General features: G+C 46.6%; 1 protein-coding gene across 6 annotated transcripts in view; it reads right to left on the bottom strand.

Annotated features, from left to right (window-relative positions):
* The window catches only part of Arhgef37 (Rho guanine nucleotide exchange factor 37), a 45,516-nt gene that overhangs the window by 3,148 nt on the left and 18,996 nt on the right, over positions 1-23,372 (bottom strand). For all 6 annotated transcript variants that reach the window (XM_034517628.2, XM_076912574.1, XM_076912573.1 and 3 more), the window contains 9 exons: positions 20,738-20,885; positions 13,461-13,660; positions 12,023-12,153; positions 10,969-11,073; positions 10,204-10,314; positions 8,779-9,108; positions 6,481-6,609; positions 4,537-4,732; positions 2,897-3,057 (listed from right to left, as the gene is read on the bottom strand). In XM_034517628.2, coding sequence (XP_034373519.1) covers positions 2,897-3,057; positions 4,537-4,732; positions 6,481-6,609; positions 8,779-9,108; positions 10,204-10,314; positions 10,969-11,073; positions 12,023-12,153; positions 13,461-13,660; positions 20,738-20,885 — 1,511 coding nt within the window. The remainder of the gene's footprint in view (positions 1-2,896; positions 3,058-4,536; positions 4,733-6,480; positions 6,610-8,778; positions 9,109-10,203; positions 10,315-10,968; positions 11,074-12,022; positions 12,154-13,460; positions 13,661-20,737; positions 20,886-23,372) is intronic.

Genomic DNA, 23,372 nt, shown 5'->3' with positions numbered 1-23,372 from the left:
TAAAAGTGAGCACCATCCCTGCAGCCGTGTCAGTGAGTAGCCTCAGCAGCCTCTCTCTCCCCAGATCTAGGGAGTTAGTTTATCTGTCCAGACCAGTTTCTAACCTAGAAATATCATGGTTTGGAAGACATGGCTCCTTATATAGGGCAAAGCATTGAACCGGAGAAAACAATAAGAGGGGAAGGCATTCATCAAACTGCTGTCTAAGTTCCCTGTGGCTCGTTGTCATCATCTACAAGTGTCCATAACAACGTCCAACCCTCTAGGTTGTTGCGGAAGCAGATGGATGAATGCCTGGGCAGGCTTTTCACAGTGCCTGGTGCAGAATAAAGGTCCAGCCAATGCAGCTTGCTTTGACTCCTTACCATTAATGTGACCAACAGCTCAGAACAATAAGCATCATGGGAGAGTTCCCTAGGAGTCTCACTGAGGATCCAGGAACAGAGGAAGGGCCAGGTGGACCACTGCTCCTGGAGAACCCATCTACATCTACCAGAGCTGGATAACTGGATGATGGCAGCAACCTCACTCCCCTTTGGTGGGGGGAGGGGCGCTGAGTAGGGTGGTCAGGTCTATAGTGAGATTCTCAGGGACCCTTTGTAGGTTCTGCTGCATTACATCTAGCTGACACTGAAAGAGGTAGGGGTGGTGGGAACTGCATACCTCCCCAGACACTGGCTCTTGGCTCCAGGGTGCCCTGACCCAGCACCTCTGGATCCTCTCTGTCCACAGTCTTTCTATCACCCATGTCTCATCTTTGTAGCTCTCCCTTGTCTGTGGATGGCCAATCCACCCAATCCTCCCAAACCACCCAAGGGTGCTTAAGGTGGGGGGTGGGGGTTAAGGACTCTGCTCCTGAAAAGCCAAGCCCTTCAGTGCCCTAGGGATTGAGCACCAGGGCCTTCCATAGCCTCAGCAGTCTCTCCCTCCCTGATCTGAAGGGTTATTCTGCCCAGGCCAAACACTCCACCACTGAGCTACATCCCTGTTACACATCTGCCTGCCTGCTTGCTTGTTTCCTTCCTTCTTTCCTTCCTTCCTTCCTTCCTTCCTTCCTTCCTTCCTTCCTTCCTTCCTTCCTTCCTTTTGATGTTATTCATATCCCTTTAAAGAAATACCAGTCATCCCTTTAGAGTATACAATTCAGTAGCTTTTAGTATAGTCCCAGATGCCGGGCGGTGGTGGCGCACGCCTTTAATCCCAGCACTTGGGAGGCAGACGGATTTCTGAGTTCGAGGCCAGCCTGGTCTACAGAGTGAGTTCCAGGACAGCCAGGGCTACACAGAGAAACCCTGTCTCGAAAAACAAAAACAAAAAAACAAAAAAGTATAGTCTCAGATATGTGCAATCATCACCACTATATAATTTCAAAAATACTCCGATTGTGACCAAAGAAAGTCCATGTCAGTTAGCAATCTCTCCCACTCCCTTCCCCTCAGCCTCTGCCAACTAAAAACCCACCTTCTTCCTCTACCAATTTACCTAGTTTGGACATTCATGTGAACCAGATCCTACCCTATGTTTCTGGCCTTTCTCTCTCTTGGCATGTTCATCCATGCTGTAGCATGTCAGTACTGATCTACTCTGTTCATTTTTATATCAAAAAAATACTCTATATTCTACAGCATCGAAGAACCCCGTCCTCCAATAATAACCACCATCATCTCTGTCAGAACAGTGCCACTTACTTGTCTGAGGCACATAAGCTCATAGAGGGAGTATAAGGATGAGCACAGGACCCTCATCTGCAATTCCAGCCACTCCCTCTTGCACCTCTCAGACACTAGTATGTCATTTGGGCCTAACTGCACATGGTCTCATAAGTATATAGTAGGAGAAGACTAACTGACCGGACGGAGTGGGCAGGGTCCATTTATGCAGCTATAGGAAAGTCAGCTGCAATGGGGTGAGACTTTGCAGCTACTTTGGGGTCACCCTCACTTCTAAAAGTAACACCTCACCCAGCTCCAATAAACTTCTTGGGTCCCCACTTTGTACCTTGGCAGTGCTGTGCTTTGGTTTGTCATTGGTGCCCCATGAACAGGGAGCGGACTTTGCTTACAGCTCTCCACGGAGAGTTCTCAGCACCCATGGCTCCATCATAGATAGTTTACCTGTTCATCCTGATACTTGGGTTCCTATAAACAATGCTTTCTAAGAACATCTGTGCTCCCTACTGCTTTTGTAGGGAAGACCAACACCCTCTTCAAGGGCACAGGGTCTGTCTGGGCCTGGCCCTGCGGACTTCACCAGGAGCTTCACTACACCCTGCCTTCTCTAGTCCCTCAGGTTCTGGCCTCATTGGTTCCTCCTTGGACCCTTAATCTATACAGATCACCAGGCCTCTGCATTGCTGTGTGTGCTTTCTGAGAACTTACCCCAGGCACCCCAGTGTACCCCCTTTATCCAGTTAACTCCTACTCCTCCTTCCTATGTCAGGAAAAAGCATTCTTCTTCAGAAAGCCTCTCTATTCCTGGAACTCTGAACCTTACCACAGCAGGGAATGTTGTATTTACCCACACGTCCACATGACTAAGCTAATCACTGTTTCCCCCCAGGAGATAAGCTTGAGGAGGACCAGGACTTGTTCCTGTTGATCACTGTGACTCTTATTTAGTACCGCACCTGGCAAATACAGAGTGAATAGAGGACTCCTCTATATCCTGCTGATGGGGGGATGGATGGTGGATTAACTCTCTGGTGTTCCTATGGGAAGTCCCTCTCTATTCGTTCCACCCCTGGCCACGATAAGAACTTATCACAGGTCACTGCCTGGCCTCACAAGGAGGTGGGCCCTCCGATAGAAGGAGCAGGCACTTCAACAGTAGAGGAAAATCCAAACCATAGTGGAAGCAGATAAGGGGAAGCAAGCCCTCAGCCCTCCTCCAGACTCACCTGGCTCATGGTTGGGACAGTGGGGACAGAGGGTTGGGTGGGCTCTGGGGTTGGAAGCCAATAGTCTTCATGCATCTCTGTCTGGCCTCTGAGCTCCTTCTCGCTGGGAATGATGGGGTGGTATAACTGAAGTTTTCCAGCTGGCACATACCCCCGGTGTCCTAAGAAACGTGCAGAAGGTTCAGTAGCTGCTAGCCAGTTTCCTATCCTTTCCAGTGGTGGGGAATGGGAATGCCAATAAAGGTGAGTGTTGGAGCCTGGCTTCCCAGTGTTAAAGAGACAGTTCAAGATCACCCAGGTCCTGCACACTCCCTCCCACCACCCCATTCTGTATTCACTGCTCCTAGCTGGGGCTTGATCCCTCTCACTGGGACAGCCCATGAGGTCTGAAACCATCTGACAGAGGAAGTTCATCCCTGTGCTAGTATGACAGTTGTTTCCCCTTGGTGGCACTACTGTTCATGTTCCTCTAGTGGCCATCCAGAGCAAGGCTGCTTGCCCAGCTCTCCTCAGGACCAGGACTGCCTTCCACTGCTGATGCTGTCCTTCTGGGCTCCTTCTCACCAGCGTCCACCCCACTCTGCCCAGCTACTGCCCCCATGAATGACCACCATTTCCCGCTTCCCAGTTGGGTAGAGTCTTCACACCAATCGAGGTTGGTCCGTGTCACGGTCACTACCCTCTGTCTCATGCTGACATAACTGAGCTCAGAGACGCTCCATGCCTCCCTGCGATCACGCCATTAGGAAAGCCCCGAAGCCTCTCTCTGATGGTCCTCATGCTATTTCCCCACAGACATGTTTTCTGAGTGTACTACTTTCTACTTTTCTTTTAATTATTATTTTAGACAAGGTCTCACTGTACAGTCCCTAGACCTCTCTACATAGCTAGGGCTGGTCTCAAACTTGTGATCATTCTCCTGCCTCTGCCTTCCTAATGCTGGAGTTAGAGGCATACACCATCATAGATGACTCTACTTTGTTTTTAAAAGCTGGTTTGGTTTTTAAAGCTTGGCCTTGTGCCATACGGTAATAGCAATACAATCACGACCTTATGGACTAGTGGCATTTTTTTATAATACACATAAAGGTATTTAAGTAATTATTATATCACCAACAATAATCCTGTGCAACCCTTGTGTTTAGGATATGCCATTGGGCCATTTTGTTCCCCTGGACTCACGTTACAGCTTGCCTTTATCTGACTTACACGTGAGCCTCAGACCTCAGTGATGCAACCCAAGTCCATGGCCATTAAAGATCTACTGTCCTGGTCATAAATCAGATTCTGAGAGAGGCTGGGCTGCAAGCGTCCCTTCTCAGCACACATCTGTATTGTTCAAGGTACTATTAAAGTTCCTTCCACACAACGTTAGTGTGTGTGTTCTCTAAGGCTTGCCTTGCTCGCACGGCACCCAGAAACGGGGTGAGGAAGGCTACACTGGATCTTACTTTAGACATTTCATGCACCACTGAATTACTGTAAGCTGATTGAACTCCTGCATCTGTCACTGGGTTCATCCCTCCTGAATTTGCACAGTCAGATTGGCACACAAGGACATCCATGTCTCCCTAGCAGCTCTGGCAGCTAGCTTTCCCAAAAGGAGATGAAGGGGTCATGGGGGACGGGGGGACACATACTCCCTGTGTCTACCAGCCAGCGGCTGTTGTTGCCTTTGGTATCCTTGTTTTGTAGAAGGGCCACAATTTGGCCCTGCAGCAGTGTCAGGTCCAGAGTCCCAGTCCCTTTGATGTTGCTTGTCACCTGGTATAGCTTCCCAGGGCCATATCTGGTAAGGAGAGCCTGCATCTGGTGTTCAGACCCTGGAAGGAGTGGCTGAGGGAGCAGAGACAGACAGTGGAACTTGGGTTAAGTGTCAAGGCTATGTCAACTTGAACTGAGAGCTGGGAATCTTGTCCAGCCCTACCTCTGTCACTGAAGACTCCATTCTGATGGGGACAACCACGCCCTCTACTCCATGGCTGGCTCTTAGCTTCCAATGGCATTTTAGAAGAAATTTTCAACTAATTCAAGTCTAGATATCTGTCAATTATAAAACTCCTGGGATGTAGCCCTAAATTCTATGCATAACCTGAAGCTAAGTCATTCCACAGGAGATGTCTTATCTGGGTCTTTGAAACATGCCAGGCTATGGGCTTTGTGGTACACCAGGCCTTAGCCATCTGGAGTCCTCAGAGGCTAACACAGGACCAGCACTAGCTCCTGACACTCCTGTGGATGGAGGACAGCTAACTGTGACTCTGAGAATTTCCACTGCACACGTATTGGACACCTATGTGTGCAAAGCACTGGAGCACACTTCATAGAGCGAAAACACCATGGCTGCAGAACATACAGAAGAGTTTTGCTCAGACAGAAATTGCCATCTAGCTGGGAAGAGAGATTTGGGAGAGAGAGGACCTCAGTCTATCCCCAGACTGCCTGGCGTTTCCTTTGTTTTTCCCATTTACTGTTTTCAGCAAAAGTATTATCAAGAAGGAGTTCAGGTAGGATTGCCCCCTTCTGTAAAACCAAGGGGAAACGAAATGTGTAAACGCATATATTTATCATATTCTCTAGTTAAACTGTGTGTATGCCTGTTGTTTTCACTGCATTGCATATGGTTACTTGGAAATGTTGGTTACAGGACAGATAGAGGGGCCTGCCAGGGACAACTGGGCATCAACTTTTGCCCTAGTACTGATGAAGAGTCCAAATTAAGAATCAGGATGCCTATTGTTAATCCTTGTACTTGGGAGGAAGAGGCAGGCAGATCTCTTGGAGTTCAAGTCCAGCTTGGTCTATTTAATGAGTTCCAGAACAGCCAGAGCTGCAGAAAGAGACTCTGTCTCAAAAAATAATAAAATAAAATAAAATAAAATAAAATAAAATAAAATAAAATAAAATAAAATAAAATAAATCCAAGACTGGGCTGGAGATGTAGCTCAGTGGCAGAACTCCTACTTGATGTGCACAAGGCCTGTGTGCTGTGTGCAACCCCAGAATTACAGAAAGAGAATAAAATCAAGCAGATAGATGTTTCAGGCTAAACATAGAGGTGGCAGTTTTGTGGGAAAAAAGTATTCTTGGGGAGCTGGAGAGATGACTCAGCAGTATCTGCTCTTCCAGAGGACCTGGATTTGGTTCTAGCTCCCATATGGCAGCTCACAAGCACCTGTGACTCCACTTCCAGGAACCCTCTCTTCATGGCTCACAGCTGTCTCAGGCTAAGCCCTAGCTATGTAGCAAGGTCAAGGCCCGCTTGAGGTTGAGGTATATAAAAATCTATCTCAAACACACACGCACACACACACCAAAAAGTAAAACACATGCTGCCTAGGTAAGATGCTCAAATGGTTTGGGAGACAGCTTTTCCACCCTACCCCACCCGTGTGTGTGTGTGTGTGTGTGTGTGTGTGTGTATTGGAATATAATGTTTTGGTTTGTTTGTTCATAGAAAGAAAGGAGAGACAGGAAGAAGAAATGCTTCCATGAGTAACAGGGGAAAGAAATAGAGAAACAAGGGAAGGAAGCCTCAGCTGATTGCAGGAAAGCGACTGGACATGGCGGGGAGGGACACCTACCTGAGTGGTGGACGGTGGAAGCACCTTCTCAAAGCTCTCCTGAAAGAGGCGGAGCTGGCTACTGCTCTGGCCTAGTGTGTGCTCCAGAAGCTTCTGGAAGTCCGGCTCTGAGATGTGGTAATGAGGCAGCTGGGTGGAAAGATGTTGTCAGCTGAACCTCTGCAGGAGAAGGGACCACGAGGTGCCTGGGCACCCACCTGCTAGTCCCAGACTGCTGCTTTTGCCTGCCCACCTTTCTGTTAAGAAAACATCCCTCCATAGGGGCAGAGGACTGCCACCATGACACCCTAGACCTGGGGCTGATAGGCCGGGCATCCCTTCCCTTCCCTACTGTGATTAGAAAAAATAGGAAAACAATGCACTTAGGCCAGGCCCCTTCTGTCAGATGCAGTGGGCAAAGGCTCAGAACACCAGTGTTACTCTTCCTTCAGATTCTGAGGGGTAAAGGTGCAGGCCTGTGAGTCCCTATCTTACACACACACAGAAACAAAGCCTGCCTGAAAACTAGCCAAGCCAGGGAGGAAAACAGGTAAGAGATTGGGGGCGAGTCGAGTCGTGACACTACAAGTCTACAAGCAGGTATGACCCCTGATCCCTCCTGGGGTCAGGCCGTCCTGCTCTTCTCTGTGTTCCAGCCACTTTGGCATGAGCTTGTAATGTACAGCTTGTGAGTACTGAGCTATCCCATGAGTCCCCCTGCTAAGACTCTCCCATAGTCTCATCAGACAGCTCAAGAGTAAATGAGACCCCACAGCCAACAGACATGTCCAGCCCTCTGGGTTATTTGCCAGACTCATTTACGACCCAGACCCTTGCTCCTGACTGCAGAGAGAAGACAGTCTTTGCCATGCAGGCCTTGAATCACAGGAGTGAGGCCAGGTGAATGACCCACTGGTTATAAATATAAGGGAGGTTTGGCAGCAATCCTAGGCAGGTCATAGCCATCTATAGCTCAGGACCAATCAGGAGACGCTCCCTCTGCTTTCCCATCACCACCACCACACATGCGCTTTCTATGCCTATAAACCTCCCGCTCTGGCATCCTTAGCCCTGCTCACCCAAATGTCAGACTAGTAGGGGAAACTGGAAGAAAAACAGAAGGGTTATCCAATCAGATTCACTCTTCTCATTGTTCAGCACTAGGCCTAGTTCAACTTCATACTTCAGACAGTATGCCGGAGGCAGGGCCCAGTAGTAAGTAGCAAGAGATCCCAAGGAGAAACCACCCCCTAAGTTCTGCTGGTATCCAGAGGGTGAGAACAGGTAGTCTCCACTCTTCCAGAGCAACAAGAATTCTGGGAACTTCCTGAAAAGACTGGTTCATCTGTCACTGGATGGTAGGCATTGAGAGAGGCCTAGGGAACCATTGAGGCATTTCCAAGTGAAGACGAGTTTGTACAGAGACACGGTGACGCTCAAGCAACGTGTCGGAGGGAAGGACATGCCGCAGCAGCTGGGTGGGACCATGGATTGGAAAGTTGGCAGGAGTGGGGAGGTAAGGAGGTAGGAAGTGGGGATAAGGGGGAGTCGGGGAGTGGGACAGAGAAACACAGAAGGCAATGTTGGGACGAAGAACATGGAAATGGCTCCCAAGGCCTGACTCATGAGCCATTCAGCTATGACACTGATGTTACAGAGCCAGATGCGCCTCCCGCACCAACTCAGACTTCTAAATTCTCCACCGCAAGTTTGTGCGTGGTGGTCTCTTTGGAATCTGATTATACCTTCAGCTGATGGTTCCTTTTGAGAGGCTCTTGATCACTGTGTTCAAAGCTCTGTTACTGCACAGTCAGATGTAAAACCTCCTGTCCTCTCTGCATCTTTGCGCAAGCTATTTTACCTCTCTGGGCCTCAGCTTCTTTTGAGAGGACCCCACCCTGTATGGGATTGCTTGAGGACTGAGTGAGGCAGTAACTGGAAAGGTCCCAAACAGGAAACGGCTGCTAGCAGTTCAGGTAGTTATCCCAGCTGGACACATCTACTCCTGACTAGACAGAAGAGACACTTGTCTCTGTCACCAACTCGTCATACCCTCCAGGGAGGGTTTGCTGCTGTTTTCCCAGAATAACCTCCTCTACTCTTGAGTCCCAGGATGACCTAGGGTGACCGAGAGTCCAGCCTGGCCTCTGCTTCCACTAGAGATGGAGAAAAGGCATGAGAGACATCTCGAGGGTCCTGCTGAGTCCTGGGTCCCAGCAGCCTATTCAGTCCATATTATCCCCACCGCTGCCCTGACAACTGCTGGGCCCTTGCCTGGCTATGTGCGTGCCACAGCAACCTTAGTCCCAGGAACCTTACCAGAGCCATGCTGCTCTCTGCCCTTCGTAGCACTTGATCGGCGAGGTCTCTCTGGAGGACCACAAACGTGCAAAGGATCTGGCCCAGCCAGTCCATGACTAGTTGGTTAAACTGTGGAAGCTCAGCCACCAGCAAGGAGTTAAGGGCCTGGTACGTGTGCCGGGCCGCCTCCTCCTCGTAGGTCACACTGCCCACATCCAAGAGTTTCTCTTCTACTCGCTCGAAGTCCAGGAGTTTGTCCAGACGCTTCTTGATCAAGTTCTGAGGGCCAAGCAGGGCTCCGGCCAGACTGCACAATGGTTGCCACACCAGGCCTTTCAACCGCTGCTTCTGTAATGAGAAGGGAGCATGGGAATTGGAATAGTGGGTGGCAGAGGGTAGAGGCTGGGGGGGGGGGAGGTAAGGCTGTAGGCACATAGCTGGAGTTCTAGGTCCCCTCCATTGACAAGCTGTGACTTAGCATATCCTAACCCCCTGCTGCCTAAACTGTGGATGACAGTCCGTATAGGGTCATGACTGAACAAGATTCAGCAACTGTAAAAGCTTTCTCAACGTACGCTGACCCAAAATGAATTCTGAAATGTGTATTTATGTCAAGTGATGGCCTCAGTGTTGATGATTATATGATCAAAACGCTCATCAACTCTGAAACCCTTTGAGGATGTTCTGTGTCCAGAGGTCTCATATCTGCATTAAATATTCAGCCAAGATTTTACTGGTGTAAAAATAAACCGCACACCATTACATTAGGGCATAGATGTGCCTTTACCTTTAATATATGGTCAAATTAGATGTATTACAAAGAATTGTTTTAAAATATTCCCTTATGGTTTATCATCAGTAAATCTGTATACTTATTGCATACACTTATATATCTAGGTCACATAAAAGTTCTTCAGGGAATGAAGTTGATGTGGAAAAATCTTCAGAACCCTGTTCTAACCTCACTGAGTCTTGCTCTTATGGTTTGGAAATGGAGTTAGTATGTAGGGTCCTCAAAGTGCAGCCTGGGAAGGTTCACAACTCTTGGTACTTCTTGATGTTGTTATTATGTAAAGACCTTGAAACAGATTCTTGTATAGAATGATACTTTGGGACTCAGACTCCATTTGTATAAATGACCCAAGAGATGGAGCTCTCTGGGCCTGGAGCTGCCATTAGCAGAACGGGACTATTAATAGTGCCTCATCTGAAAGCCTGTGTTGAGGGGTAAATGAGGTCAGGAATGAAAAAGGCGGGCACGCTGCCTGGTACAGGGTGCGGCTCACTGCACATCAGTTGGGCTATTTTTATCAGTAAGCGCAGGAATAGCGCTCCCTCCCCTATTGGATGTGACAGTTGTATAAGTGCCTGACTTCTAAATATTACCCTTGTCGGCCCCACCACCTGCCTGTCAGAGGAAGGGGGAGGAGATATCCCACTCACAAACTGCAGGAAGGCCTGGAGCTGAAGGTCCCTCGCTAGGCTGCAGTACTGTTCTGCAGGTCCCCCGGGGATATCCAGACTCTGTTCATGTGGCCGGAAGCAGAGGAAAGCCTGAGTTGGGGCCAACAGAGATAAGTGGTTAGGTCCCACCATGACCATCTTACGCCTAACCCCGAATTCAGCAGACCTCCCAAGTAGTTTTCCAGGGTCTCCACATACCTCCCCATAACTAGCAAGCACATATGCCATCTATCCTTGCTCAACCTGGGGGATTAGAAGAGGCTTGCTGAGCTGGGGTCCTTATCTCTTCACTCCTTTGGGGTTTGTTAGCACCACAGTTATTCTGTGTGCCACCCTGGTGAATCTTTTTGCCATGTGCACGCTCTGCAAATTCTATTCATGCTTTTCTGTAAGCCAATGAACTGCTCCCATTCAAATCAATCATAAAAAAGAAAGAGCCAGGAGCTGGAGAGATGGCTCAGTGGTTAAGAGTACTACTTACTGTTCTTGCAGATGACCCGGGTTTGGTTCCTTAGCACCCACGTGGCAACTTACAACCATCTGTAATTCCAGTTCCAAAGGATCATTGACCCTGACCCATGAGAACTCTAATGGGCCTAGGAGCTGCCTCTAGTCCCCCAGTTTTGTGGCTATGGATTGCAGTATGCTTGTCAGCCCACCTGGCTGACACCTCACCCCAGAGTCCCTGCAGCTGGTACCTCTGTAGCTTGTGGGCCTGGCCCTTGGACTCTGCAGGGCTCTCACCTCCAGATTATCCATGTAAGCTGCCACATTGCTTTTCAGGTCCAACACACACAAAGACACCCACTGGAATCTTTCCTCCAAGTCATCAAATTCCTTGTCTTCTGTCTGTAAGTAAAGCCACATGTGCGAGGGTCAGAAGAGCCACATGGGGGCAGTGTGTAACTGGTTTCTCTGCCTCAGGCACTCACCAGAGATAATCTCTCCACCTCTCCACGGATTTTGGAAAGACAGGAAGAGCTGGCTCATCCAGCTCTACAACTGAGTGGGGCCTTTGTTAATATATGTATGTGGTGGCACAGGCCTGTAAGCCCAGACCCTAGGACATGGAGGCAGGAGGATTATGAGGATGGCATAGCAAAGGCTTGTCTCAAAAGCAAACAGCAGTGACTTTGGGTAGTTTTGGCATCAGACCCTGTTATCAGACACTGGAATATGAGTCCAGACTCACTTGCTTTCTATCTGTGTGGCTGTGGGCAGACACTTCATCCTCTGGTAGCCTCTGTTTCCTTGTGTGAAAATTGAGATAAGAATACCTACTTAGGGGCTGGTGAGATGGCTCAGCGGTTAAGAGCACTGACTGCTCTTCTGGAGGTCATGAGTTCAAATCCCAGCAACCCATGGTGGCTCACAACCATCTGCAGTGAGATCTGATGCCCTCATATGGGTGTCTGAAGACAGCTACAGTGTACTTACATATAATAAATAAATAAATAAATAAATAAAACTTAAAAAAAAAAGAATCAAAAAACAAACCAAAAAAAAACAAAAAAAAACAAAAACAAAAAACCCTACTTAGTCCTGCAGCTTAAATGCTACTGCTTTAGAAGAGGCACTCACTTAGCCTGAGCTTAGACTGGGAACTGTTCAGACTGGTGTCCTGTCCAAGCTCAGAGCCTGGCTCCTTTATAAGCAATGTGAGCCCCATACTGGCTCTTGAAAATCAGGTGGTGTACTTCCGTGTGGTCCCTCCCTCTCAGCTTCAGATACCTTGCTTTCCAAAGGTACCCATCCTGCTTTCATCCCAGTAACTTCCCCCACCTAAACATGTGCTCACCCTGGCTACTAGCCCCGCCTCCTGCTTCAGCAGCTGGCTCAGTCTGGTGGTCTTCTTGGAAAGAGTATGTGTGTTGATGCGGGCCAGCCGCTCCCGAAGGCTCAGCTGCTCCACTTTGGTATACTTTAAGGCTGTAGCGACACAGAAGAAAAGGCACCGTGAGTGATCAAGGTAGACCCAGGAGGCAAACAGCCCCATCTCCTCCTAACTTAGCACTCTGTTCCACCAAATTACAGCTGGCAGGATGAGAAGTTCTCTTTGTCCCAGGTGTGATTGCAGGCCGAAGAGCATCCGGCCTGCTGTACTTTAAACGAGGTTCCTTGGGGCCTTGGTTTTGTTTGTTTGGTTTTTTAACTTTATTTTTGTCTATAAAATGAGGACTTCATCTTGAAAGGTTGCTGGGGGAAAATCACCTAAGACAGCGAGTGTGAAGGGACGTCCCCAGCAACGTTTTGTTCTTGTTGTTGTTTTTTTGGTTTGGTTTGGTTTTTTGGTTTTTTGGTTTTTGGGGGGGGGGGGTTGGTTTTTTTCGAGACAGGGTTTCTCTGTGTAGCCTTGGCTGTCCTGGAACTCACTCTGTAGACCAGGCTGGCCTCAAACTCAGAAATCCGCCTGCCTCTGCCTCTCAAGTGCTGGGATTAAAGGCGTGCGCCACCACTGCCCAGCTTCCCCCCCCCCCTTAAAATTTTCCTTAAAGTTTCCTTAAAGTTTTATCGAGGTCCACCAAACCCTCCTGGCTCAGCACCTCTGCCCTCTGCCTCCTGTCCCCGGGATGAAGAAACAAGAATTAAAGAAACCTCAAAGACCCCAGGCCTATGTTTGAAACTCTCTCTGTTCCTTACAACCCAGTGGCTGTATATATGACGACACTAAATATATATGGCTGTAAACCATATATATTCTGTTTACCCAAATGGGAAGTGGAACTGGCCTTAGGAGTCTTAAGGATCAAAAAAGATATTGAAGGGGAAAAAAAAGCATAGAAGAATTAGACTTCAAACAATGTACTGACCACCACTCCAACTGCTGGACATTGTACATGTGTGCAGAAGTCCTGCCCCGCAAATATTTATGAATTTGAAGTAATTGTCTTAAAAGTAAACATGAAGGGACTAGAGAGATGGCTCAGCGGTTAAGAGCACTGACTGCTCTTCCAGAGGTCCTGAGTTCCGTTCCCAGCAACCACATGGTGGCTCACAACCATCTGTAATGGGATCCGACACCCTCTTCTGGTGTGTCTGAAGACAGCAACAATGTACAGCATAGAGCTACAGTATACATAAGATAAATAAATAATTCTTTAAAATGAAAAAAAAAGTAAACATGAAGGTTGGAGAGACAGAGAGAAGCACACTGGCTGTTCTTCCAGAGGACCTGGGTTTGGTTTCCAGCACATGCATGGTGACTATCAACTAAACCCCTAAACACTAGTCCTTACCCACTTCCTTACGCATCTTCTGTTCGTTGATATTGCTGTTCACATCCTGGAAGGCAGAGGTGGCTCTCTGAAGGACAGGGTGGGCACTGGCATCCCCAGGTGTGTTCTCCAGGATTTTCTGCAGCAGGAGGGGGTACTTGGTAATCCTCTGCAGAGGGATTACAAGTAAGAAACTGAGACCCGAAGGTCCAGCTTGTGGCCTGAGGGAGAAGGTTGCTATTAGGCGGGTAGAAACCATCCTTTAGGGGACCAGTGGTCCAGCTCTGTCACTGAGAGTGTGTGATATCAGGCAGTGCACTCTCCCCCTGCCGTCTTTTTTGTAACTTATGGAATCTAAAATATTAGGCAGACAGAGCCACTCCTGGGCCTTGATTCCTGATCTGTACAAAATCCAGGGCTCTATCAGCCCTATTCACACTTTCAGGAGCAAATATGGCTGACTATACGCTCTTCCTTGACAGGTGTTACTCGGTAGGACCCAGAGACCCTCTGACCAGCGTCTGCTCATTCCATGGGCTATTCTTTCTGCCTGCTAGAGCCCTTTCCTCCACGTGTTCCCTTGGTGGCTTCGTGTGGTCCTATAGCTTTCTATACAGCCCCATCCCCTGTTTCCATCTTTAGCTTCTTACCAGGGCATCAGAATCACATGCTGAACTGCACTCAGTTGTGATGTCACATCTCTAGTCAGATAATGTCCCAAGACTCAGAGGTCACTCACTTGTTATTTTACTTAACAAAACAGGGCTATTGCTTAAAAAAGGTTTGAGGGCCAGTGAGATGGCTCAACAGGTAAGGGAGCTTACCAAAAAGCCTGAGGACCTGTCTCTGAAACTCACATGGTACAAGGAGAGAGCTGATTCTTACAAGTTGTCTTCTGACCTCCACAAACACATGCACGCATATACACATATTAAATAAATAAATGAGCATAAAAGTACCACAGGAGCATAATTTTTAGAGCATATGGGAAAAGTAACAACTTCCTTTAAATAGCTTAGCATAAAAATAGATAAGAAAATATTGATGGGTTAACTCTCATTTCAGGTGGTAGGTAGGAGGACCTTCATCATATCATCCTAAATTCCTGTAGGTTTGGAATTTTTATCAGAAAAAAAAATGTAATGATTTATTTATTTTATTTCATGTGCATTGATGAGTGTTTTGCCTGCATGCATGTCTGTGTGAGTGACTCTGATTCCCTGGAACTGGAATCACAGACAGTTGTAAGTTGCCATATGAATGCTGGGAATTGAACTTGGGTCCTCTGGAACAACAAGCAATGCTCTTAAGCACTGAGGCAGGTCAAGGGCCACTGGGGAGAGGCTCCAGCAGAAGGCCTTCTTTGGTTATTCTCAGATTCTGAAAGGTGTATAGAATTCCAGCCCCTAACTTATCTCAGTGCATCTCCTACAAGACTTACAAGTGTTCCTACGGGCCAGCCTCCAGGGCCCTGGAACAGAGCCTTCAAGTTCTTCCTAAAGAAAACTCTTCAGACCAAAATGTTCAGGAAAGAATCAGCTCAGAGGCTAAGAATAGACGTAGCAGGTGGGAGCCCGAGGGGGGACAACGGGTGGACTTCACCTGGGCTGTCCATCTGCTCTCCCTAAGGGTGTCCTGAGCTCAGATAACCGTGGGCGGGTATTTTGGGAACTCCATTCTAAGCTGACATTCCACGGGGATGGGGGGGTGGGGGGGAGCCAGCTGCCTCCCAGGGACAACTGTCACCACAGTACAAATCAGAGGCCTAGGGGTCCTTAAAGAGATGACTGCATTTTTTTTTTTAATGTCACCAAGGAACCAGTGCAGAATGGTGGAAGCCACTCACATTTGTAGCTTTCTTAAAATAGCATGGAGGAAAACCGTATGCGGCATCTCGTATAGATAACAGGAATGGAGGGGTAACACAGAAGGCCAGGGGAGTTCGGCAGAAAACAGCTTCTTTCATTCTCTCAGGAGTGTCACAGGCTGAAGTCTTGGACAGTTGGGCAATATTTTTGAAATATATAAATCCTTTGCTCCACCAACCCCAGCCTAGATATCTACCCACAGAAATCTTGGCTCAAGCAAACAAGGGTAGAGGTAAGTTGTTTAGCAACTCTGTGATTGTGTGTGCGAGCACACACACACACACACACACACACACACACACACTCCACTGATAGAATAATAGGGGAGTAAAGCAGAATCTGAGAACCATCCTGGAGCAAGCTCTATGCAGCCCTGAAAGGAACACAGCAGAATTGCCCACACTGTCGTGAGACAATATTCACAGCTACAATTAAATAAAGGTTTAGAATAGCGTAGGAGTCTCTTTTAAAAACACCACCACCTCCTGCCTGCTTCTCTACCAGCCTCTGTATCATTCTGTCTGTAGCTATATAGAAGAAAATGAATCAGAATGGTAATCCCGTAGGAAGGCCAACAGACAATGGACTTCATGTGTTTGAGTATAATTTGGGTATTATTTTCATATTTAAGACAAACACAATTAGCTGATAAAGGAAAACAGGTTGTTTGCCTTCTCCAAACACTGTTCCGTCTGCCAGCCTTCTAAAACATTGGTTTCCAGGGCTGGCTCTCCTCTGCTAAGGCTCCCTTCCTACACCACTCCTTCCTAATATAGAGCTTCCTGTCCAGCTTTTGTTTCTGTCTTAAAGGGCAGGTTATCCTGACAGCTAATCCACACAAAGGTGAAAATATACATTCTGAGGCCACCGTCTTACTTTTCTACTACTGGTACGACTGGGATAAAACACCCTAACCAAGGCAACTTACAAAATTGTAAAAAGAATTTAATTTGGGGCTTACAGTTTGAGAGTATTAGAGTCCATGATGGTTGGTGGAACAAAAGCATAGGAGCAGGGATAGCTCACATCTTGATCCACAAGTTGGAAGAAGTGGGAGGAGGGGGAGAGAGAGAGAGAGAGAGAGAGAGAGAGAGAGAGAGAGAGAGAGAGAGAGAGAGAACTCACTGGGAATGGCAATATCCTACATACAGACCTGTGCTACAGAGAACGGGTCTCATGTGTCCCTCTGATCACTCAGAGCCTGAACAGGGCCCAAAATATACTATGATTCCAAGAGCCAAAATACTTCCGTGACTCTCAGACTCTGTCCAGACACACAACACACTACTGGACTTTTACATACCACCTTAATACATAAGACTCAGGATATTTACAAGGATATCATCCATTCTCATTTCCTGACTTCCCAGGTGGGTGAGCTATCATGTTATATTATTGTTAGCACCTCATACACATGAAGTCAGGTCTGCCTCCCCCATGGGTTGCTATCCTAAGGCACACAACCCTCTGTTCCTTCACTTTCTTGTACTTCTTATGCAGTGCAGCTTCGGGATTTTCTTTCCTGACCTCCAAACTTACTCACTACATATAGAGGCAAGCTAATTTTAGAGAGTCTCCTCACAGCTTCTGGAGTTCTGGTGCCTGAGTGCACACTGAAACCCACATTGCTAGAAAATGCATTCCCTTTCTTTCTCCTTCATGTTAGACTTAACATTATACTGGCTTCCCCCAGTTTGTTTACAGGTAGGCTCCATTTTCTAGGATTTATTGCAGGATAATAAATACGTTTAAGGGCTGGAGAGGTGGCTCAGCAGTTAAAGGCTAGGCTCACAACCAAAAATATAAATACGTTTAATACTTGGTATAAAAGGAGACATTGCAAGACAGGACTGAGAACTGCAGAGCGACACAATTCCTGCCTGGCGGAGATGACTAGAATAGCCGGGACTTATTTAGCCTTGTGTCGTGTGTCTACGCTCCACCAAGCCCTGTTAGGACTCCCTTCAGACCCATAAGGAAATTGGTTTTGAGACATGGAACGACTCTCACAGGAAGGGGCTCAGCCCCATCTGCCACCACACCGGCCTGGCTCTGGAGCTGCAGAAACAGGACAAACAAGCAATCTCCTTGCCAACTAGTTATTGCTTCTAGCATGGCTGGGGGATGAAGGGGGATGGAACCAATGGCAGGCATCCTACCTAGGTTTCCACCGCTCTGAAAAAGCAGGGGCTCTGGCCAGAGGAGACTCACATTTCCATACGGCAACATAGGCAGATGGTTTGCAAAGGAAAATGTCTTCAAATACTCCATTTTCGTGCGCCTTTGAAACCCCCTCAAGGAGTGCTGTCTATTTCCATAGTCCTTTCTCCATTGGCTACAAGATTTGATCTGAATGGCTGGGAAGCCCAGTGGCTTGCCCTTCCCCTTGCGCTGGAACCCTGTGACGATCGAGTGAGCACCAGCTGCAGGAAGCACTCAGGCCATATGTCCAGACCTGAGCTGGCTCTGTGTCTCCTCTGTAGAGAAGCCTAGCAAGGTCAGCAGAGCTGACCTGCAGTTGATACTCGGCTGCAGGTCAGATGCAGGGATACTGAGCCAAGAACAGAAGGTTCACTTACTGAGCCCAGCTAATATGCAGAAGTGAAAGCTAAAGAAATGTCTTATTTTTAATATCTGCACATTTATTTGAGTGTATGTATATGGACACACGTGGGCCACAGCACATGTACGTGGCCAGAGGACAACTTGTGGGAGTCTGTTGTCTACTTCCACCATGTTCTGGAGAGTGAACTTAGGCAGTCAGGTTTGGTGGCAGCACTCAAACGCCTTCCCCCACTGAGCCACAGTCTCCACTACTCCCTTTTGTCCCATGCTGGGCTCTAGCTTTCCTGGATTTTGTAGTCTGCCTCACAACAAATAACCCTGCAAAAGCCTATGTTTTTGAGACATATGAGAAACAAATATTATTTTTTTTTCCTTTAAGAAGAGGATCTAGGATATGAGTATTTGAAAAAGAGACTCTGATGGAAGGAGGGAGGTTGAAGACAGAGAGAAAGACAAGACAGACGAGAAAGGCTGGCCCAGCTTCCTATCATGCCACGTGCACACACCTGCTCAGCACTTTTCTCTGGGGCACGAAGGAACACCTGTGTAAGGTAATGATGGCTTCCCCTGTCCTTCCTCCACCAGCCTGATTTCTCAAGCCTGACCGTCAATTTCCACTTGGCAAGCTTCTTAAGTTGTGCTTGGTAGCTTCTCATTGGTTCTGGGTTTTCACTGTTGTAGTCTCTGGAGTATTTTGTTTACAATCAGGATCTTGCTATGTAACTCTGGCTGGCCCGGAACTCTCTATGCACCCAGCCTCAAATTCACAGAGATCCTCCTGCCTCTGAATCCTGAGTGCTGGGATTAAAAATGTACAGTATCACGTCCAGCCAAGTTTTGATATTATGAGATATGGTCTTGCTACGTAGTCCAGGTTAGCCTTGAACTCATAGCAATCCTCTTGTCTTGGCTTCTTTAAAAAAATAAGCCAGCTACCCTCTGGATGAAGAGCTACAGGCAACTAACTGCTACCAAAAAAGGAAGAATCCGACTTCTGCAAGTATGAGCTCCTGATAGATTGTCTAATCCCAAGTGGTCAGCCCTTGTTTGTAGCTATGATCTCAGCTCATAGACATATGAACAACACTAAATATATTCAGTAGGATATGTACATGTATATGTGTATGTGTATGCATATATAGATAGATACATATATGTTACATATATATACATGTGTATGACAATAATAATAATTACAGAAGAAGAAGTCCTGAGTTTGAGAGGGAGCTGAATGGACCCAGAAGAAGTTGGAGGCAGAGGAAGGTGGGGTGGGGTGGGGTGAAATGTTATAAATACAGCATTCATGGATGAAATTATTGAGAAATGTGAAACAGAAATATTAAATTTTTGATAGAAGGAAAATAGTACAATGAGAGCCAATAACAAATAAATCACACAAATAATAAAAGAAATCTGCTTTTTTTTTTTTTTTTTTTTTTTTTTTTTTTTTGATACAGGGTTTCTCTGTGTTGTCCTGGCTGTCCTGGACTCACTCTGTAGACCAGGCTGGCCTCAAACTCAGAAATCCGCCTGCCTCTGCCTCCCAAGTGCTGAGACTAAAGGCGTGCGCCACCACTGCCCGGCGGAAATCTGCTTTTCACACACACACACACTCACACACACACACACACACACACACAAATCTTTAATATAGAAACAGGATGAATCACAAGAAAATATCCACAAAGGACTCTTCAGTGTCCAAAGAGATGGCCAACTTGTCGTAAGATAGACGCAAAATAAAGCCAGACAGAGACCACCTCCTGACCTAATCCAGGGCAAGCCTCCTAAGGTTGGATGGCACGCTGCACTGGAAAGGCTGTGTGGGACAAACGCATGCTGCTGACAGGGATATAAATGGGCACACCTTTACAGGGAGGTTTTAGCTACACTGCACTTCTGAAAAATGTACTTTGCAGCAGAGTAAGATGATGGCAAATCTTGAAAAAAAAAAAAAAAAAAAAAAAAATGCCCTGCCTATAATATTGAAAGAATGAAAACAAACCGAATGTCTGTCCACACACCGATACGAGTCAAACAAGCTGGCATGAAGTGTGCGTGCGTGCGTGCGTGCGCTGAGAGTCAAAGGATGAGGAACAACATGTGTTTAAGTGGAAGCACCTCCAAGAGAGAGACAGATGGAACTGGCTTCTGGTTAGAAGTTTAGCCAGACATGCTGGTACATGCCTTTAATCCCAGCACTCAAGTTAGGGAAGCAGAGGCAGGCAGAGGGTCTCTGTGAGTTCCAAGGATAGCCTGCTCTACCGAGAGAGTTCCAAGACAGCCAGGACTACAGCCAGGGCTACAGAGAAACCCTATTGTGGATAGAGGTAGAAAAGCAGACGTAATAGTTTTTCTTTAAAAAAAAAAAAAAGATATGTGTTCTGGGCATGATATAGCACACTTTCAATCCTGGCACTTTGGAGGCAGAGGCCTCTGAGTTTGAGGCTACCTTGATCCATAAATTGAGTTCCAGGAAAGCCAGCACTACACAGAAAAATCCTGTCTGGAAAAACAACAACAAAGAAAGAGAGACAGAAGGGGGGGGGGGGGAGAAGAGAAAAGAGAAGAGAAGGAGGAAGGGAAAGAAGGAAGGGAGGGAGGGAGGGAGGGAGGGAGGGAGGGAGGGAGGGAGGGAGGGAGGGAGGGAGGGAGGGAGGGAGAAAGGGAAGGAGAGAAACAAGATTGTATGTTTGTAACCAGGAGCATAAGGCAGCTGTAGAGCCTTATTTGAGAGCACTGAGACATGAGCACTGCTTGGCAGTAAGACCTTCCTGACTGAGAGAGAGGCCTGGCTGCTGACACAGGCCCCAAGTAGCCTGAGCAGGATCAAGACTTGAACATGTCCCCAGACATGCTACTCACACTGCAGCTGCGATGATGCCCTGGATTTCCTTCTGCAGTTCTGGCTCCTTCTGGTATGCCTTGACCAGCAGCAGGGCCTGGTCATAGTTGACACAGTAGACTTTATAGACTTGTTCAAACTCCTCTTGGAATTCCAGGAATAAGTTACCTGATGGGCAGCAATAAGCAGCAAGGGTTATCAGCGGCAAGTGTGTATGTCCCTTACTTGGGGTTGGGAGGTTGAGTCTGCTCTGCGGTGGTCTGTTTCTACTTTTCATCCGTTTCGTGCAGTTGCTGAGTGGGTCACAGAATGGTGTAGGGTCCAGGTTCTTAAACTGTAAGACATGACCCCAGGTGTGGCTGGCTGCAGACCTGAATATGAGGCCTGGGAAAGTTTGGCAAGAGTAAAAAAAAATTCCAAGCACAGGGCAATTGGAGATCAATTCTAAATCGAACTCACGATGAACCTGAGGAGTTTCTGTCTGCCCCACCTGTGTGGCCTCATCGAACACAGCCTTGGTTTTAAACACACGCAGCATCTGCACTTTCCTCTGCAGGGGTCATCATGATACACAACCCCAGTGAACGCTGCCTGCAACACCTCTCAGATCTGAGACTCCTGGAGACTATGAAAGGAGCTGCGGCATCTTCTCCGTATGTACAAAGTTTTCAGCTCTTACAGAAACAGAGTGGTTAATTTGCGTAAAACAAGACTTTTAATATTTTTTCTACTGTCATTCCCTATGTATCAAGTTAGTGTATCTTTGGATCACTTCATGATAGAATACCTGATTTTAGTATTATCTGCTGCAGAGGGCTGGAGAAATGGCTCAGTAGTTCATAGAAATAATTTTCTATTCTGTCAGAGGACGGGTCCTTAGGTCCCAGCACCCACACTGGGTGGCTCACAACCACCTGTAACTCCAGCTCCAGAGAATCTACTGCCCTCTTCTGGCCTCTCAGAGATACGTTAACACATGTGACATATACACCCAGAGACAGAAACACATAAATAAAAAATAAAAATAAATAAAATTTACTGCTTGACTTGAGTTTAATTTTTTAAATGTGGTCAAATTTTGGCTTGGGATTAGGACAGAATTTTCATCATTTTTTTTTTTTAAATAAAATGACCCCCTACACTTCTGCCGTGTGTGCTACAGATTCAGACAAAGTAAAATTCTCAACATTAATAATGATCAAATCAAAATATTGATTAACTCAGAAAAAAAACCTGAAGATCTTTTATGTCCTAAAGTATCTAATATTCAACCAAGATTTAATTTTTAGATGAAGATAAACACACATATCTCACTAGTATGCAAATTTGTTTTTATAATTTTTATTGTTGTTGTTCTTGTATTTAGACAAAAGAGTCTCACTATGTAGCTCTGGCCGGCCTGCAACTCACTTTTAGATTAGGCTGGACTCTGCCTCCTGAGTACTGAAATTAAACTCGTGTGACATGATGCCCTGCTGCCTTCAACTTTAATAAATGTCAAAATTATGAGTATAAAAGACATGTCTTAAAATAAAATTATTTGTGATTATCAGGAAATGTTGTTTGCTTTTTGTTGTTGTTGTTTTATTTTGTTTTTTGTTTTTTTTTGAGACAGAGTGTCTGGTTTTTCTAGTCCTGGAAGACCAGAGCTGTAGACCAAGCTGAGCTCAAACTCAGAGATCTGCCTGCCTTTGCCTCCTGAGTGCTGGGATTAAAGACGTGTGTCCCCACTATCTGGCGTGTCTATCTATTTTATGTAGCCATATACTCCACCCCTTAGTTGTGTAAAATTTTCTTCAGTAAAAAGAAGTTGGGAGAGGAGCTGGATCCTTGTGTAGGTGGCAGGCTAATAACCTGTGCATGCAGCTTAAATACAGTTTAAGAAACCCTGTATAGACGGCAGGCCAATAACCTATACAGACCAGGTGAAAATACCTGTGCAAAATGACTGAGACCAGCACCACTTCCAGTGCTGGATTTTTCAAGTTTGGGGATATTTGTAAACATTTAATGAAATCTCTTAGGGCTGAGGTCCAAGATGACATATGAATATTCATAATATTTTTTATATACCTCCAACACAGTTCTTGCCCAATTATGCCCTATTTTATTTTTCTGTCCTATTTCTGGAGGTCTTTTAACTGTGACCCAACATGCAATGTTAGGTGTGAAGTTTTTTACCTGTGGTATCATGTCAGCTCTCAATTTTTTCTGGATTTTGGAGCACCCATCTAAATAATTGCCTCGTGGCAGGCAGTGGTAGCAACAAGCCTTTAATCCCAGCACTCGAGAGGCAGAGACAGGCAAACCTCTGAGTTCAAGGACACCTTGGTCTACAGAGTGAGTTCTAGGGCAGTCAGAGCTACACAGAGAAACCCTGTCTTGAAAAAAACAACAACGAAACAAAACGAAACAAACAAAAACAAAAGACATTGCTTCTGTGCCTGCTGTAGTTTCCATTCATTTCCTGTAATCAGCAGGTTGAACATCCTCACACATTAATGGAATATTAGAAATCTCCATGCAACTTCTATTTAAAATGCTGTTTCATCTTTTAAAAAAAAAAAAATCATTCTTCTGTCCTACAGTTAAATTGTGTCAAACACCTCTTATAAAGAAAAAGTGTCTGTGTTGAACATGTGAGACCTTTTCTTC

This window comes from Arvicanthis niloticus, chromosome 14, assembly GCF_011762505.2.
Source record: "Arvicanthis niloticus isolate mArvNil1 chromosome 14, mArvNil1.pat.X, whole genome shotgun sequence".
In the NCBI taxonomy this organism is placed as follows: Eukaryota; Metazoa; Chordata; class Mammalia; order Rodentia; family Muridae; genus Arvicanthis; species Arvicanthis niloticus.
The sequence above is the reverse complement of the archived record's forward strand: the minus strand, read 5'-3'. Positions and strand labels throughout refer to the sequence as shown.